This window comes from Porites lutea, chromosome 5, assembly GCF_958299795.1.
Source record: "Porites lutea chromosome 5, jaPorLute2.1, whole genome shotgun sequence".
Lineage (NCBI taxonomy): Eukaryota > Metazoa > Cnidaria > Anthozoa > Scleractinia > Poritidae > Porites > Porites lutea.
Genome location: NC_133205.1, coordinates 25804656 through 25819821, shown reverse-complemented (window position 1 = coordinate 25819821; position 15166 = coordinate 25804656). Strand labels below are relative to the sequence as shown.

General features: G+C 37.9%; 1 protein-coding gene across 2 annotated transcripts; it reads right to left on the bottom strand.

Moving 5' to 3' along the window:
* Nucleotides 1–4562: 4562 nt before the first annotated feature.
* On the bottom strand, nt 4563–14863 carry LOC140938485 (alpha-N-acetylgalactosaminidase-like). 2 transcript variants are annotated; one of them, XM_073387962.1, is made up of 14 exons: nt 14664–14861; nt 14467–14536; nt 12846–12927; nt 11278–11370; nt 9853–9889; nt 9333–9397; nt 8867–9034; nt 7763–7822; nt 7315–7416; nt 6773–6847; nt 6295–6359; nt 6037–6088; nt 5836–5949; nt 4563–5072 (listed from the first exon to the last, which is right to left on the bottom strand). In XM_073387962.1, the coding sequence occupies exons 1-14, from the start codon at nt 14770–14772 to the stop codon at nt 4908–4910; spliced, it is 1257 nt and encodes a 418-aa protein (XP_073244063.1). In that variant the 5' UTR covers nt 14773–14861; the 3' UTR covers nt 4563–4907. The 2 variants fall into 2 exon arrangements, with proteins under 2 accessions (XP_073244063.1, XP_073244064.1); XM_073387963.1 differs by lacking the exon at nt 6773–6847 and having other exon boundaries at nt 14664–14863.
* Between the last annotated feature and the right edge of the window lie 303 nt (nt 14864–15166).

Genomic DNA, 15166 nt, shown 5'->3' with positions numbered 1-15166 from the left:
AGGTAAGTTATGGCTCAAAGCCGTATACCAAGTAGTGAGTTTTGTGTCTGAAATTTGCCAATTTTATGTCTGTCAAAAATCGGTAAAATAAGTAAAATTGTTAAAAATCCAAAAAATATTAGATTTCCCGTCGAATAGGAAAATTTCCCATCGGAACTATTATTTAAGTTGTGTTCTTTCTATTAAGATTTTCAGAGGCAGAGTTTGTTACTTCTTTAATTTTTAAACGATTTTTAAGTAATATATGGTCTTGAGCCTGTGAAAACTGATCTGAGAGCCTCCAAACCGACTCGGTCGCCGTACGCGTAAAATAAAAATCCAATGGAACTAAAAGTTATTTTTCTAGAAATAGTTTACCTAGACCTATATTCTGACAAAGTTTGGGGATTTTCGATTTTTTCATTTTGCACACCCCCAGGCAATATTTACGGACGGCCGCTCTTAAGCATTTTGGGAGATTTCTGGGAAAAATTTATCTGTTCCTCACTCCCAGCAAGACTAGTGGAAGAGATCCCAGCCAGCAAGGTGCACCTACTGACCTGCAACCTAACTTACTGGGAAGTTTCCCAGCAGACGTCTGTCCAGATATTACTGGCTAGTTTGGGTGTGGTCATAGGGCAAAATTCAGCCCTTCCGTTGGGAAGGAGGGGAGGGGGGGAAAAGACGATAAGAAATTGGGTGAGGACAGAGGTTTCTGACAAATAGCACATAGCAGCTAATCCAGACATTAAATCCCCTCAGAAACGCTACATTGTCTATTTTCCAAGAACGCTTTCCTTCCAAGGACAAACTATTTTTTTCAAATCTCCAAGCCAGCAAAAATTGGCCTGAAGAGCAGATATTTTGAGGAACAGATCCGATGGGTTCCCCTGGCAGTATATTAGGGTGCAAGTTACAGTCAACTCTCGCCTGGCTTGTGGTTACCCCGTTTTCTGCGGAACCTCGCTGTTAGGGACAAAATCCAGATCCGGGGACAAAAGCTTTTGGGGTTTGACTGGAAAAAACTCCCGCTATATCAGACTGTAGCTATTACGGAATTACGGCCACTTTCTTGGTACCAAAGCCAAGGGGCCCCACTCACATATTTTAATGACGGGGGGGTCCGAAGGATTTTTTGGGGTCTGACATTTTGGCGAAAAGGGGTTTTTTTGGGTCTATGATAGACGCCGGGATTTTTTTGGGTCGCGAAAGCAACAGAGGGATTTTTTTGGGTATTGTATTTTTCATCAGCTCAAATCAAAAATAACATAAGCGCAATTTATAGTTTTGTTTTTGACCAAAACCAAGTTGAAATTGGCATGTTTTAGCTTTCCAGAAGATATATAATAAAATTTGCTGATGCAAAAACACTGAGGGATTTTTTTGGGTATGCTAAAAAAGTAGGGATTTTTTTGGGTAGACAAATTCTGAAGTTGGGATTTTTTTGGGTATGAAATATGAACCTCTGTCGGACCCCCCCGTCATTAAAATTTGTGAGTGGGGCCCCTGGGTACCAAAGTGACAATTTTATTGTTTAACTTTTAACTCTCGATAAAGCGGACACGCTGTACGCACTAGCCTGCGAGCAAGCTCCTGAAGCTCTCTGGGGCGCTCTGGCTGCGGGGCGCGAAAACGAAGGAGACTTTTTCACATAAGCTTGCCCTTGTTTCTTCCCGGATCATTAGGAGAGCTCAAGCCCTCGTGTTTCATTATCAACGACTGCTTAGCAGTTTCGGTACTCGGTATTGATAAATTCCCGTCCCCCTGTGGTTGTCCCAGTGGAATGTGTCCGACACGAGGCAGGTACAAAAGTCGTACCGGATCAACTCTGACCGCCAGTCCGGGTCGGATCAACTCGGATCGACTCGGACCAATTGGGATCGAATAAAAAAATACAAATAGAATAAAATTGGACTCGGATCAACTCGGAGCAATAAAAAAAATTAAATTAAATCAGCAAAACTGAAAGTTTAACCCATTTGGAGGGTAAAAAAGGCCAGATCATCCCTTTTTTCTCCGTGGCTTTCAGGCGCCATTTTGTTTTACTAGTGCCAGTTCCTCTTGGATCATGTTATAAACTTGGATGACCTCGAGGAGGGTAAAATCTAGACCATCTTTCTCAATGAATTTGCTTCATTCCAAGAAAATGATAGTTTCAGTCGCCTAGAATATATATTTGCTTATTTTTTTATTTATTGCAGCTTTTTGGCACAAAGCAAAGAAGTTGAGGTGAGTGATCATAAGTTATGCGGATAATTTTTGATTAATAAGTGTACTGAATTATTTATGAGAAAAGCATGAAATAAAAAGCCTGGTCTGTTGATCGCATTTAGATAGTTACCGAAGAGTGTTTGTTTGTTTGTTCCTGTTTGTTTTTTTTTTTCTGCAGGACTTCTGAAACTTAATTTCAATGATATACTAGTGAGCAGCACACATACACTTCCAGTGAATATTTTCAACTTGGAAGGAGAAACCATGCTCGCCCGGGACAAAGGAAATTTCCATGCCCCGAGCAAGAATCGAACTCGCGACCCTCCGGTTCAGTGGTTGGAACGTCCGATAAACATGTAGTATTCGGAGGGTCGTGAGTTCAATTCTCTCCCAGGGTACGAAAATTTTCGTTGTCCCGGGCGAGCATGATTTCTCCTCCTTCCAAGTTGAAAATGTTCACTGGAAGTGTTTGTGTGCTGCTCACTAGTGTATCATTAAAATAGAAAAAAACAAAATGGCGGGTGAAAGTTAAGTGATTCCGACTGATTTTACTTTTCTTTTTATAATCTGAGTTGTTTTTTTTATGATCCGAGTTGATCCGAGTCTAATTTTATTTATTTATTTATTTTTTTATTCGATCCGAGTCGGTCCGAGTCGGTCCGAGTCGATCCGAGTTGATCCGACCCGGACTGGCGGTCCGAGTTGATCCGGTCCGACTTTTGTACCTGCCTGTCCGACATGTACAATACGTTCATTTTCCTCTGTTAATGCCACAGCGTGCCTGTCTTTGGCATTTTCTGGCTCTCGCTGAATAAATCTTTGTAATCGCGATGACCCCTCATTAAGTGTCATTAAGCGTCTATCAAGCGATGCCATCATTACTTTAAGGCTTCCTGGTTTATAATCTTCGCCTTTTTTATTATTTACTTCCGCGTAGAAATGTTCGAGCAAAGTGTTAAGCTCAGCCAATTTTATCAGTAATTTCCTTCTCTACGCGCCACTTTCTCCAAACAGAGAGCCAAAAACCAGTGCTTTTCGCAGTGTTTTCGTTTTTAGAGCAGTTTTTCAGCCCCTCTATAGTTGTTTCGGTGGCAAAAGCAAATGCATGTGCTACAAACACCATAGCCTGAATTTCATCTGATTACTTTGAGTCGTTATTACTCCCTCAGTTAAGAGGAGAAAACGACTCGAAGCAATCGGATGAATTTCAGGCTACAAACACCAGCCATTACATTGCGATTTTTGCTCGAAACTGGTCTAGAGCGGATCCAAATTTTGCGCCATTCAGATGGCGCATTTGAATGGCTCTTAGTGAGTTCCTTTGTTTATTAACCAATCAGAATATCAAGTTTGTTATTCTTTTCTGCACTAAAATACCTTTTTTCTGCGCCATGTTACCAAAAAAACTGCATTTCTCTTAGCCAATCACAATCGAGAAATTTTTTCATGTCTATTAAATGTACACAAACAGCTTTTAAAGTGTATACACCTATTTCAATTAAGGTTGCTTCAGAGAAGAATGATGCATGATCCATGTTTCATAGCCTGCGGTGCGTTATTGTAGCAAGTCTAGTAAATTATGTACCCGCAACGAGCCTGGAAACCTAGAAAGCAAATCGTCTGATGACGCTTCTATGCTATGTCAGCAGAACGTTAAGACAATGTATTTCAAAACACTGAATCCTAGGCTTTTTAATTTAAGACAGTGATTTGAGGTTAGGTTTTTCTCTGTGGTAATATGCAAATGCTACAAATTTTCAACGAGTTTGCTTGGCTCCGTGCACTTGGAAATTTTGGATGAAGTTAAAAAAAAATCAAATAAAATTCAAGGCGTTTGTTGAACATCAATAAATGACTTAACATTACGTGTTTATCTATTTTTAAGGCACTTTTTTTGAAACTGCAGAGTGAAAAAAAAGAATAGCGTTGATTTGATTTATTGAAATAAACAGCATTCTGGCCCATGCAAAAACGCAGCTTAATCAGGCGGGCCTATTCATTTAATGTTGTTAAAAGAAATAATTAGTTGAATGGCTTAGTAAGAAATAATTAGTAATAAGTAATTTTTTGCTATGAGATTTTAAAACTGAAAATTTTCAGCTCGCTCATGCTTAAGAATTTTAGCAGCCATTGGACTTGAAAGCTCTCTTGAACGCCTTTTTACGAATGGTCCCCATTATTTCAATGAACGTGAACAAGATTAAACTTCTCGCTACAAAAAGGCTTACCATAAGCTATGAAACATGGTTTACGGGAGCAACCTTAATTGAAATAGGTATTACAGAAGTAGATGTCTTAGTCAATGTGCCTAGAAGAATAGAGTGTGTTAGCTGCTACTTCGGTTTTAACACACAAAAAAATACTTCCCCCTCTTTCTGTTTTGCTATAACAACACTGTAAACTTTCTTTTAATAAGTGACTACATAAAATTAAATTTTATCAGCCGGATCATCATCAATTCCTACTCCAAAGCCATCATCTGAATGTTTGACACTAAATTATTAAACTTTGTTTAGGATCTCATCCACAGACCCAAAAATTAGTAAAATAGCCATCTCTGTTGAATTGATCAGTGTTAATTTATTGTTTTAAAACAAATAGAGCTACAGCTATTATAAACTAGACAACTAAAGAAAAATACTGCTCCATTGCTAGTTTCAGGTTTCATCCACAAGTTAAAAAAAAAACTGTAAAGGCGATAAACAAAGCCTTTTATTTCAAATGAATCTCAGCTCTCTGTAAAAAACATCTCCAACTGGAGTCAATTTAACCATCACCACCCCTGTTGGGTTAACTTTGGAACTAAAGAACTTTGTAAACTTTCCCAGGTCTTTATGAGCAAACAGGTCTCTAGCTGTCGCTGTGCTTGATGTAATTCCGATCTGCAAAACCAAAAAGGAAAGGGGATGTGAGAACAATGGGTATGGTTTTGATTTTTTTTTGCAGCCTAGACCTGAGAGTGAGAAAACTAGATGATTTAATGTTGGCTTGTAAGAATATGACTGTTCTGTTTCTTGAAATCTCAAGTGATCTTTTATGTGAATGATGCCTTGTCCTTAGCTGACTTTTATCTGATTCTGATTTGATTTGAATGAAACAGGTACACTTAAACATGGTACACTTCTACTCTGTCCAAACAACCATCATTGCCACTGACACTAACACTCATCATCACCCTCAATCGCCATTACTATGTACTTAACCATCATCATCATCATCATTAGACTTCCTAAAAGTCTGTTTTAATGGGTGGTCAGTCAGGAGGGAAACTGAAATTTCTCGCCTGATGAGTTTAGGACACTCTGTATACAATTAAAGACACACTGCTTCTTTCAAATTTAGTGTTGCACTTGCCAGCTGAACTTGCCAGTCATAGATAACTGAGACTCTGAAACATTTTTGCCCCACAATATGCATATGAAATTTGAATCACTGTAGGCAAGACTAATAAACTAGTCACATCTTTTGATCTTTGCTCAATCTTTGACTTCGTGGCTCAAAAAGTCTACTTGTGCGGGGCTAGTCTAGATTATCATTTGCCTTGTCCTTTGCCACATTTGACATTATCATCAATATCAGACTTATCACCACCATTATTATTATCATCAAGCATCGCCATCTCTATCATTAACAGTTGATACATACCAGCTTAAAATCTGCTTCTATAATAGCTGCATCAGATTTGCGATTGAATAACAATACAGCGACACTGCCATCTGAAAGAGGTCGTGACCAAACTTCCGAAGTGTTTTGTTTCATCTAAAGAGACAAAAAGAATAGTTAAGCGATACTGTTATGTTATTTTTCATTTTGTAATCAGACAACTAATGGAAGAATCATACACACCACTCTCCGACCCATTTTTCCAAGCTTGTCTTGATCAACAGCAATTACTTCTCTGAAAGGAAAGGGGAATTAATAGTGAAAATTGAATTTTAAAAATTTATGTTCCTTCTCAATGAGCTCTGTAAGTACTCTCAGATTATTTCTTGAAACAAACGGAAACAGTGCATTTGTGAATGGAGACAACTGCCGGTACATTTTCAGATTTTCAAAACTGCTCATCATTGTTTCATGCTTAGTTAATAATTAAAATACCTTTACCTGTTGAGAAGAATATCTTTGGCCTCTGCTGAAATATTCCTTAAATCATTGGACATAACAAGAGGCTGAAAATAAAAACAAGATGATATAGTGGCACAAATTATTCTACTGTTCCCAGCTTATCAAAATATTAAAAAATTTAAAGCCAAATTATTATTCCTTAAAATTACTTTAAAAATATTTGCATAAAATAATTATAATAATTGTAAAATTGTTATAATTTAATTTATGATTTTGCAGCCATGAAAAATTTCTGTGCAGATAATGAGCTTTAAACTATCACTGATATCATCACACAGTAAAAGAAAAAAGTAATGAGTAGAAATCAACAGCAGTGACATTGAAATATTTTATTATTCTGGAAACTCTCTAGAGAGCCATGTTATGAAACACATAGAATACTTTCTTCCTTGATGAATTATATCAAACAAACTCATTCTGACTGAAAATGTAATGCTCACACATTCTTAAAACTTACTGCAGCTAGGATTGACCAAAGACCAAATTGTGCTTTTGACTGTTCAAAATTCAGCCCAAAATCACCAACTATAAGCTGTATGAAGAGAAGAAAGTTAAAAATGTGATTCTCCCTCTGACAGCTTAACATGCTCGCAAAAGCCAAACTTGCACGCTCTATCACACATTTTATATAGCAAATACAGTGTGAATCATTGCACCGTGATAAGCACCAGTACATATGGTGACTGTTAACATGGAAGTCACAGTGACCCTAGGTGGATAAGGTAACCTGCCTAACCAATATCAACTCTTTTCATCTTGACCATGTTTAGGCATGTGAAGCACCAAAGCCAAAAACCCCCCAGTTTTTCAAACTTATCTGTACCCATCTTCCTGAAAATTCAACATTATTCGGGGCCTGAAGAGGAGAAGTGGCTAGTCCTCTTAGTTAAGTGACCTTAAGTGAGACTTTTCACCTCCATTATAACTTTTGACGCGCCTTTCCCCCGTCCCTGCCTCAAAGAAGACTCTTTGAAACATTACTGTACACAGTATTCTCACCATATCTGGATCATTCCAGTGGCCAGGTCCTGCTGCTGCTGTAAAAGTGTCTTGGTTTTCAGCAAAGTGATCAACAATGCTTAAGACACTTGACCATTGGTCCTGCAATTTCAAATATTAATGCCAGTGATACATGTATATACTATTTATGTCAAGTTGGTATTCAGGGTTTCAAATTTTCATCTTTTTTTGTATCAAAACTTAAACATGAGCAAACGAAAATTAATGTTCTCAGATTGCCAACAGCAAAGTGTCATACGTACAAAGAAGGCCAGCCTCTGGAGAACTGAAATCTGGAGACCTTTTCATTTGCACTTAACCCACAACGTGTCATAAATCATGTGTTTCTCATTATTAAACAGTCCCATTCTGGCAATCACTATATACAGCATTGAAAACCAAATTCAGCTAACCAAAAACATTAAATGATAAAATATTAAAACCCAACCTGAACATCATGGTAATTTCTCCAGGTGTTACAGTTTCTAGCTATAGCAGCATAGTCAGGCTGTAATGAGAGAGAACTCTTATATAAGCTAAATAATTTAAAACAAACTATATTTTAGAGATGTTAAATAGGTGTTAAACCAGAAGGTTTTGTCCAACTGAATAATAATATTAAAAGTTTAAAAAAGAGGGTTAAAGGTTTGTTTATAATGGAAATTGTGCTTAGCTTATCCAGCTAGTTTACACGCATTCCACTCAAATTATTAGAAACAAATAATTCAAATATAATATCAATTAAGCGTAACAAGATTAAAAACCCCAACTGGCAGGAGGCAACCAATTGGCTATTTACAAGAATGGCCAAGGATTTGAAATCCAGCTGAGTAAGTGACCAGAGCGGGACCACCAGATTGTGAGTCCGACACACTGACCACTCAGCCATGCTGCCTACTATAATCATAATTGCTAAAAAGTTTTTATCCTTTAAAATTTCCAGAGGATGACAAATAATATTATTATTGAATTTCCAGTTGTTGGTGATAAAACATACTTTTAGGTCCACTGAGGAAATCAAAACATAAATGAAGCAAACAAAAGTAATAATATTAAACTTAAATTCCCACTGAAAGAAGTGTGGTGAGAGACTGATACAGAATGGGCTATTGCATTTAATATCCACACCCCCCCCCCCCCCCGACTCCCCAGTTGAGAAACCATGGAATTCTCCTGGGGTAAGTTATAGTTCAACCGGGGGGGGGGGGGGGGGGGGGCTACGGATAGAGAATGCAATAGCCCAATACATATAATTATTATCTTTTTGTTGGGAAAAAAAGAAGGAGCAAGCCAAGTCCCTTAAAAAGCAGGACCATTAATGATTTATCACAGGGGGCTGTCTCCCAAGTACTTGTAAAGCATTGAAAGGACTTGATTTTTCTTGTTACATGCAGATGAAGTATACGAAAAATAAACTAATAGAGAAGATGTTCGAATTCTAGTTAATTATTAACACCCTCTGAAAAAGTATTTTAAAGAAATTAATTAATCTTGTTGGATGTGATGGTCCCAATCATCTCTACTTTACCCATCTGACTGTTTGATTACACACCTTGATGCCAATTTTTTGCTGGTAATCTGGCCATTCGCAACTTAGTAGGATTGGCCGTCCAGTTGCATTTAGAGCCTCTGTGAACTTGGGGTAACCAACATCAAATGTAGATGGGTCAGAAAAGCAGCCATCAACTTTGAGGTAGTCAATTTCCCAGCTGGCAAAGGTCTGTGTTATCAATAAAAAGGCAAAATGTCAGCTTTTTCTTCTTCAACTTAATATGAATTTCTAAACCGCAGTTTTATGTTTGGCTCAATTACATAAAAAGCAATTGAAAACACTACATCCTCAATAACTGAATCTTTCTTCTGTAGATTACCATTACCCTCCTTCCTCCAGTGTTTTAAGTCCCAACAATCCTGCCCCTGAGTAAACTATCTGAGGCAATAAACAAGTAACATACAGTAATATTTAATGAAGGTCGCAAAAGTTTGTTTAAAAATATATTTTAAATTCAATGTTTTACCTTTGCATCCTGTTCAATGTGATCAATACTTCCTGGATAACCAGCACATGTCAGAAAACCATAATCTGAAACACAAGTAAAAAGATAATTAATTTAAATATAACTAAAAGCTATTTCATAACCCTTTAAGCCCTAAGAGTGATCAGCATCAAATTTCTCCTTGTAATATCAGTGCTTTGTAAAACAGAGTAGTAATGAGAATTACGGGCATGATTACACCAGAGGAATTGGTTTGATATTTTATCAGCTTCTCCTCACTACTTCTTTTAGGAAATGGATAGGCGCAACATATGAGAATTCAAATTTTAATCCTAGGGTTTAAAGGGTTAAGCTACCCTTTTTCTCATATGACTAGACTGGCATGATTCTAACTCTCAAATTACTGGTGAGATTCTACTTATCAAAATCACAGAATTGGACAAGGCCACCAGATGATCCCTGGTTTAAAGCTGGGGGGGATGGCTAACGATAAGTTCTTGATTCAGCTTTCTTATTAACATTTTGATAAGTTGACACATACCGGCATACAATCCAAGTTTCAGTCCTTTGCCATGCAACTGTGTATCACAACACAGTAAAACGATTAGTAAAATCACAAAACCTAAGAGTGCTGCAACTCTTAAATAAAAATATATTTTTAATTTGGAAGATCAAATTGTTGTGATTTACAGACAATTACTATCAAAATAAAGTACAAAACGTTTGCAAGGAAATTCATGTAAACACAAATTAAAATTCATAGTATTCAGCTGGGAAGTAAATATATAGAAATCATGAAGTCACTGTTTCCTGAGACAAAATCGTTGCTCCACCTTATCTTTCTCCACCCAGGTGTATTTTAAATTCTTGTTTAAAAATGGATACTGGAAACCAACTGCTCAAGGGAGAACCCTGCAATGGACTAGCATCCCCTCCATCGAAGAGTTGCAAAACTTCTAGGTGCTAACATATTAACAATTCAAATCAGGGATAACACGACAGCCATCTTTGCACCTCCTTGGCCCATGTATGCCTTTTCTACTATCTACTGTAACTCTTAAACATACTTGTAGCTTTCCCTTCAATGCAAATCCTTTAAAATGGAGTGCAAATTTCGAGACATTTGCAAGACACAGCCACCCAAAATCTTCTTGAGTATGTACCACCGCCCCATTCCCCTAGCTAATGATAAACCCACAGTACATCTGCAGTCAAAAGGTAGATAACTACTTAAGGTAATTCCCTTGTTTTGCACTGCACATCACTTGGTGTGCATAACATTGCAACTTCACTTACATATATGAGCACACAGGGTAAAAGCCAGCATGATGACCCCATCTTTTCATTGCAGTTTCTGAATGTCCTACATATGGCTGACATTTGTGCCAAGTTTGAAAAAAATCTGGATAGTACATCCCCAGGGGAGGTATTCGAGATTTCAACTCACAGGGACAATAGAATGGAGCCAAAAGTCAAGACCCAAAAAAATCCTTAGGGCTTCCAGCAAAACCCCAAAAAATTCCTGGACCAAAAATTAACCCCCAAAAAATCCCATGCCGATTTTTTGGTCCTTAAAAGTTCCAGAAAGGGGTAATGCTATAACACAAAGAAAAACATTGGAAATTGAACACTCGTGTTTGTTTATTCATCATACCATCTGAATATATCCTTTCCCTCATCTGGCAGTCATTTTAACAAGCTAGAGTGGGTGCTGGAGACACCCAAGAATGGTTTTGTCTCAACAGTAACGTTATGAATAACTCTAAACAAGACCAACCAATTTTCATACCCAAAAAAATCCCGGAATAGAACATTTCAAACCCAAAAAAATCCTTCGATCATCCCCATCACTTGAAATCCCGAGTACCCCCCCCCCCCCCCCCCGGAGTACATCCTTTTGAAGGGAATAACCTTAACCATATACACAAAATTAATAAAATAATGTACTATATATTAAACATCTCACATAGTCTGCAAGGGCCTTCATTCCACTGGGGAATCTTGTACTGTTTGGCTGAAGACTACCAGAAGGGTCTCGTTTCTTGTTTGACCAACAGTCCTAACAAAAGTCAACCACAGAAGTAATTTTGTTACCTCTGCGTCCTGCGTCCCTGATGCATAACAATCCCCAAAGACACAAAAAAGTTCATGGCATCCCGTAGGATGCAAATGTTGATCGATCGATCGATCTGAGGATGTTTTTGTAGAAATTATATCCTGTTTGTGTGATTTCTGTAGCTGTTCTTGTGTCTGTTGTTTAATGACGCATACTTCTTTTAGTCTTTGTTGTGCTTTACAAAAGAATATCTTTTATCTGTGTGGTCACATAAAGGCCCAAGCATTTTCAATTTGGGACTTGTTATTTTTTGAACTTGGACTCAATGGTTCAGGACTAGGACTCATGATTTGTTCACAAGATGAGTCCCAAGACTCACCATAACTAGGTAACACTTGTTTCCATATCTCAAACCGCCCTCTCCCTTTTCACTTACACTTACATGAAATTTCTTGACTCAGAGACTTAGTTTCTGCTCAACAAATGTCGTCAAAGTCCAAGTCTCTTCAATTTTAAAGGAAAAAAAAGTTTCGACACAAGAGCAGGAATCGATCCCAGAGTGCTAAATCAGTTGTCTCACGCCCTAACCACTAGACCACCGAGGATTCGCTGCAGAAAGCTGGAGTCATTTAACTACTGTACGCCTAACCCTAAAAAGAAGCTAACCGTTAACCCTATTCACTATTCTAAGTGCTTAACCCTAATCCGTATTTTCAGTGCTTAACCCTAATCACTATAGTCAGAGCTCACTCATATATGTATACATATATGCAATTACTTTGTGTAGGCATCACAAGGTATCCAAGGGCGGTTTGAGATATGGAAACTAGCATTTACCCCATAACTATTTGTAACAAAATCACTGCCATAGTCGTTAATTAAATATATTATGAATAAATTGTCATTAATTAATTTATATATTTATAAGTTGGAAGACTGCACACTGAAACATTTGTTTTACTTTATAAGCATTCAAATCACGTGTGTATGTGTGTGTGCTCTGCTCACATGCAGGCAGGTCCTTTTCCTTATACAAAATCAAATCATATATGTAAAACTTTAAATTCATTTATTAATTACCCATTTGTAAACTGCTGTACACTAACTACTTCTTTTTAACTTATTACAAGTTTTAATGAAAAATCAGTTGAATTCTTGCCTTAAATAGGATTAGTTTACTACATTTATTTATTTAAATCATTATTACTGACAATAATTGCTGTGATGGCATATATGAAACCTCATACACTCAGATTCAAATTTGTTGACATTCAAAAATTTCTCAGACCCAGCTCTGATCAGTTGTTCCTAGTACTCTTTGGCTCTTCGTTTTAATTTGGATGTTATGATTTAGGCACATGCCTGATGATTCCATGTCCTTTAGAATTCCTGTCCCCGTAATCTCCTGGCTGTAGTTCCTGCACCATACCCCATCATCCTTCTTAGCTTAGTTAATAATAAAATATTGTGACACTTACATCAATGCTGACATACTCATACCCAGCATCTTTATAGCCATCCTCAGCAAGCCGGTCTCCCTGCTGTTTAATCAAGCCTTCACTGTAATGATTAAAATCAGAGCAATTTATCACTTTCTTGTGTAAATTTCAAACCCATTTTGCACTTGTTATTGGCTTTCCCAAGGGTTGACCACCAGGACACCCTAAGATTTGTTTTCAGCTAGGATGAAACAAAAGACTACATGAACCAATAGACTTAATCCCTCTCCCTGGGGGTAGAGACCCCAGAATATATGTAAGTTATTTATCAGCTAGAGGCTACCCATAGGGAAAATCATTTGTGGTACGCGGACTCAATCGAAGAGCAGACATATTGATTATGTGTTCCCTTCACCAATTGTTTTCTAGTTCATTTGTTACATACATATCTATGTTTAAATGTGTTTGGTGCCACCACACTGGCGAGCAAGTGTTTAAATACTAAGAACAAAGAGACCCTTTCACAGTTTTTTCAACTTTTTTTGTGAATGAGTTAGGGAAAATCCGTCATCACCACTTGTACTGGAAAGAGCACCTTGAAATTACTAAACTTGCTAAGTTTGAAAGTGATACGTCTTAAGCAAGTGAAGATATACAGGGATGGATCTAGGGGGAAGATGCAGGGGGTGCACACCCCCCTCCCCCCCCCCCCCCCCGCCACGAGATGACCTGTGGTTTTCTAATACCACTGGTATTCTGCCAAGAAAAAAAAACTATGTGGTTTATTGGTGTTGAAGTAGAGCAAGAGACGAGTGCACCCCCTCCTAAAAAAAGTCCTGGATCTGCCCCTGATATAACTTCACAAAGTGGCAACAATTTACAGACATTTGTATGGTGGGGAGGCAAGTTTGTGCCCCTCACCATACAAATGTCTGTAAAATTACGCGACTTTGAGAAGCTTTATCTTCATTAGATTTCAACAAATCACTTTCAAACTTGGCAAGTTTACCAATTTAAAGGTGCTCTTTCCAGTGCAGTCAATGGTTTTACCCTAATTCGTCCATGTCAAAAGTTGGAAAAAAATGTGGAAAGTAATATATCAAACATGAGATGCAGTGTTTCATCACCAGATGAAACACTGAGAAGAGAGTTGAAAATACGACGCGCAGCGGAGTATTTTTGACGAACTTCGAGGTGTTTCATCTGGTGATGAAACACTGTGTCGAATGTTTGATATTTCTTCTCAAACAAAATCATTTTTGAAGGAGAAATTAAGGATGCAAAAATGAGCAGTTTTTCATCTGATATCCAAACACTCATTAAACATTAATTTCCTTTGAATTTTCTTTATGAATTATTAATGAGTTTGAGAAGTTCTATTCAAGCAAGAAATGTTTGGACAAAACATGGAATACACCGAAGACTGCCCCTACCCCACGGTGAAAATTATTTCTCCAAACTCAACGAATCCCCTCCCGGGGGTGTTGTGAGGGGCAAACCCCTTTCCCCGGAAAAACCAATGTCGACAATGTACGTGTATGTGTGAGTCAACCTCTGCTGATAACTAACTGTTGTAATAAGAGTCTGAGTTACTTGCAGCTTGTGGAATGATACATCTAAAACAGATTTGATGAAGGTTTATCTATAACGCACTGCTCACCTTATGCAGTCGTTGGGATATTTGATGCAATTTATGTTGCATCTGAACCTTTCCCAGTCCATCCAGCCCACTGTTCGATTAAGAGAAAATGGAAAAATTAAAATGGACATTTCCCAACGGTCACTTTCTCTTTCTGTTAACTGAAGATCAATCAAATTGCCAGCTACGTGCTTCACTGAAGCAAAACTAAGACTTACTTGGCGGTGTAAGAGCTAAGCCATTGTCCAGTCCAAAAACCACTCCTTCGTCGACAAATCCATAAATCAGAAAGGCAAATACAGCTACAAAGAAGAAACACTTCTCCATTATGGCCTTGTCCGTTTTTCTTTGTCGATCATACGAACCGCATTAGACCGCGTGAGGTTTAATCGTGGGGAGAGTAAGCTGCTAAAATTGGACATCAGATCTCATTCTCAAGTTACTCTAAAGGCCCGTTTACACGTTAAAAGAGAAGGAACGGCTCGGTTAGAAACAAGTACCGGTTCCAGACGAAATCTCCTGTTTACACGTACAAATTCTGTAATGTGCCCGACAGAAAAAGGCACGGTACGTGAGAGCCCCTTGGAACGGGTACTAGACTGTTTACACGTTCTTTTCTTCGAGACCGGTAACGATAGAGCCCGCGATAATTAAATAAAACTGCTTCGATTAGTTGTTCATATGCTCTTATACATACAGTAGACTGTGCGTATCTCCGACA

Bases quoted from the DNA above. Each gene is read 5' to 3' on its own strand.
- LOC140938485 (XM_073387962.1), bottom strand. From the start codon at position 14,772: ATGGAGAAGTGTTTCTTCTTTGTAGCTGTATTTGCCTTTCTGATTTAT. The intron at 7,823-8,866 runs GTGTGTAATCAA...CTCTCATTACAG, and splicing joins AGCAAAAAATTGGCATCAAG to CCTGACTATGCTGCTATAGC. The intron at 6,089-6,294 runs GTAAAGGTATTT...CTTTCCTTTCAG, and splicing joins AAAGATATTCTTCTCAACAG to AGAAGTAATTGCTGTTGATC.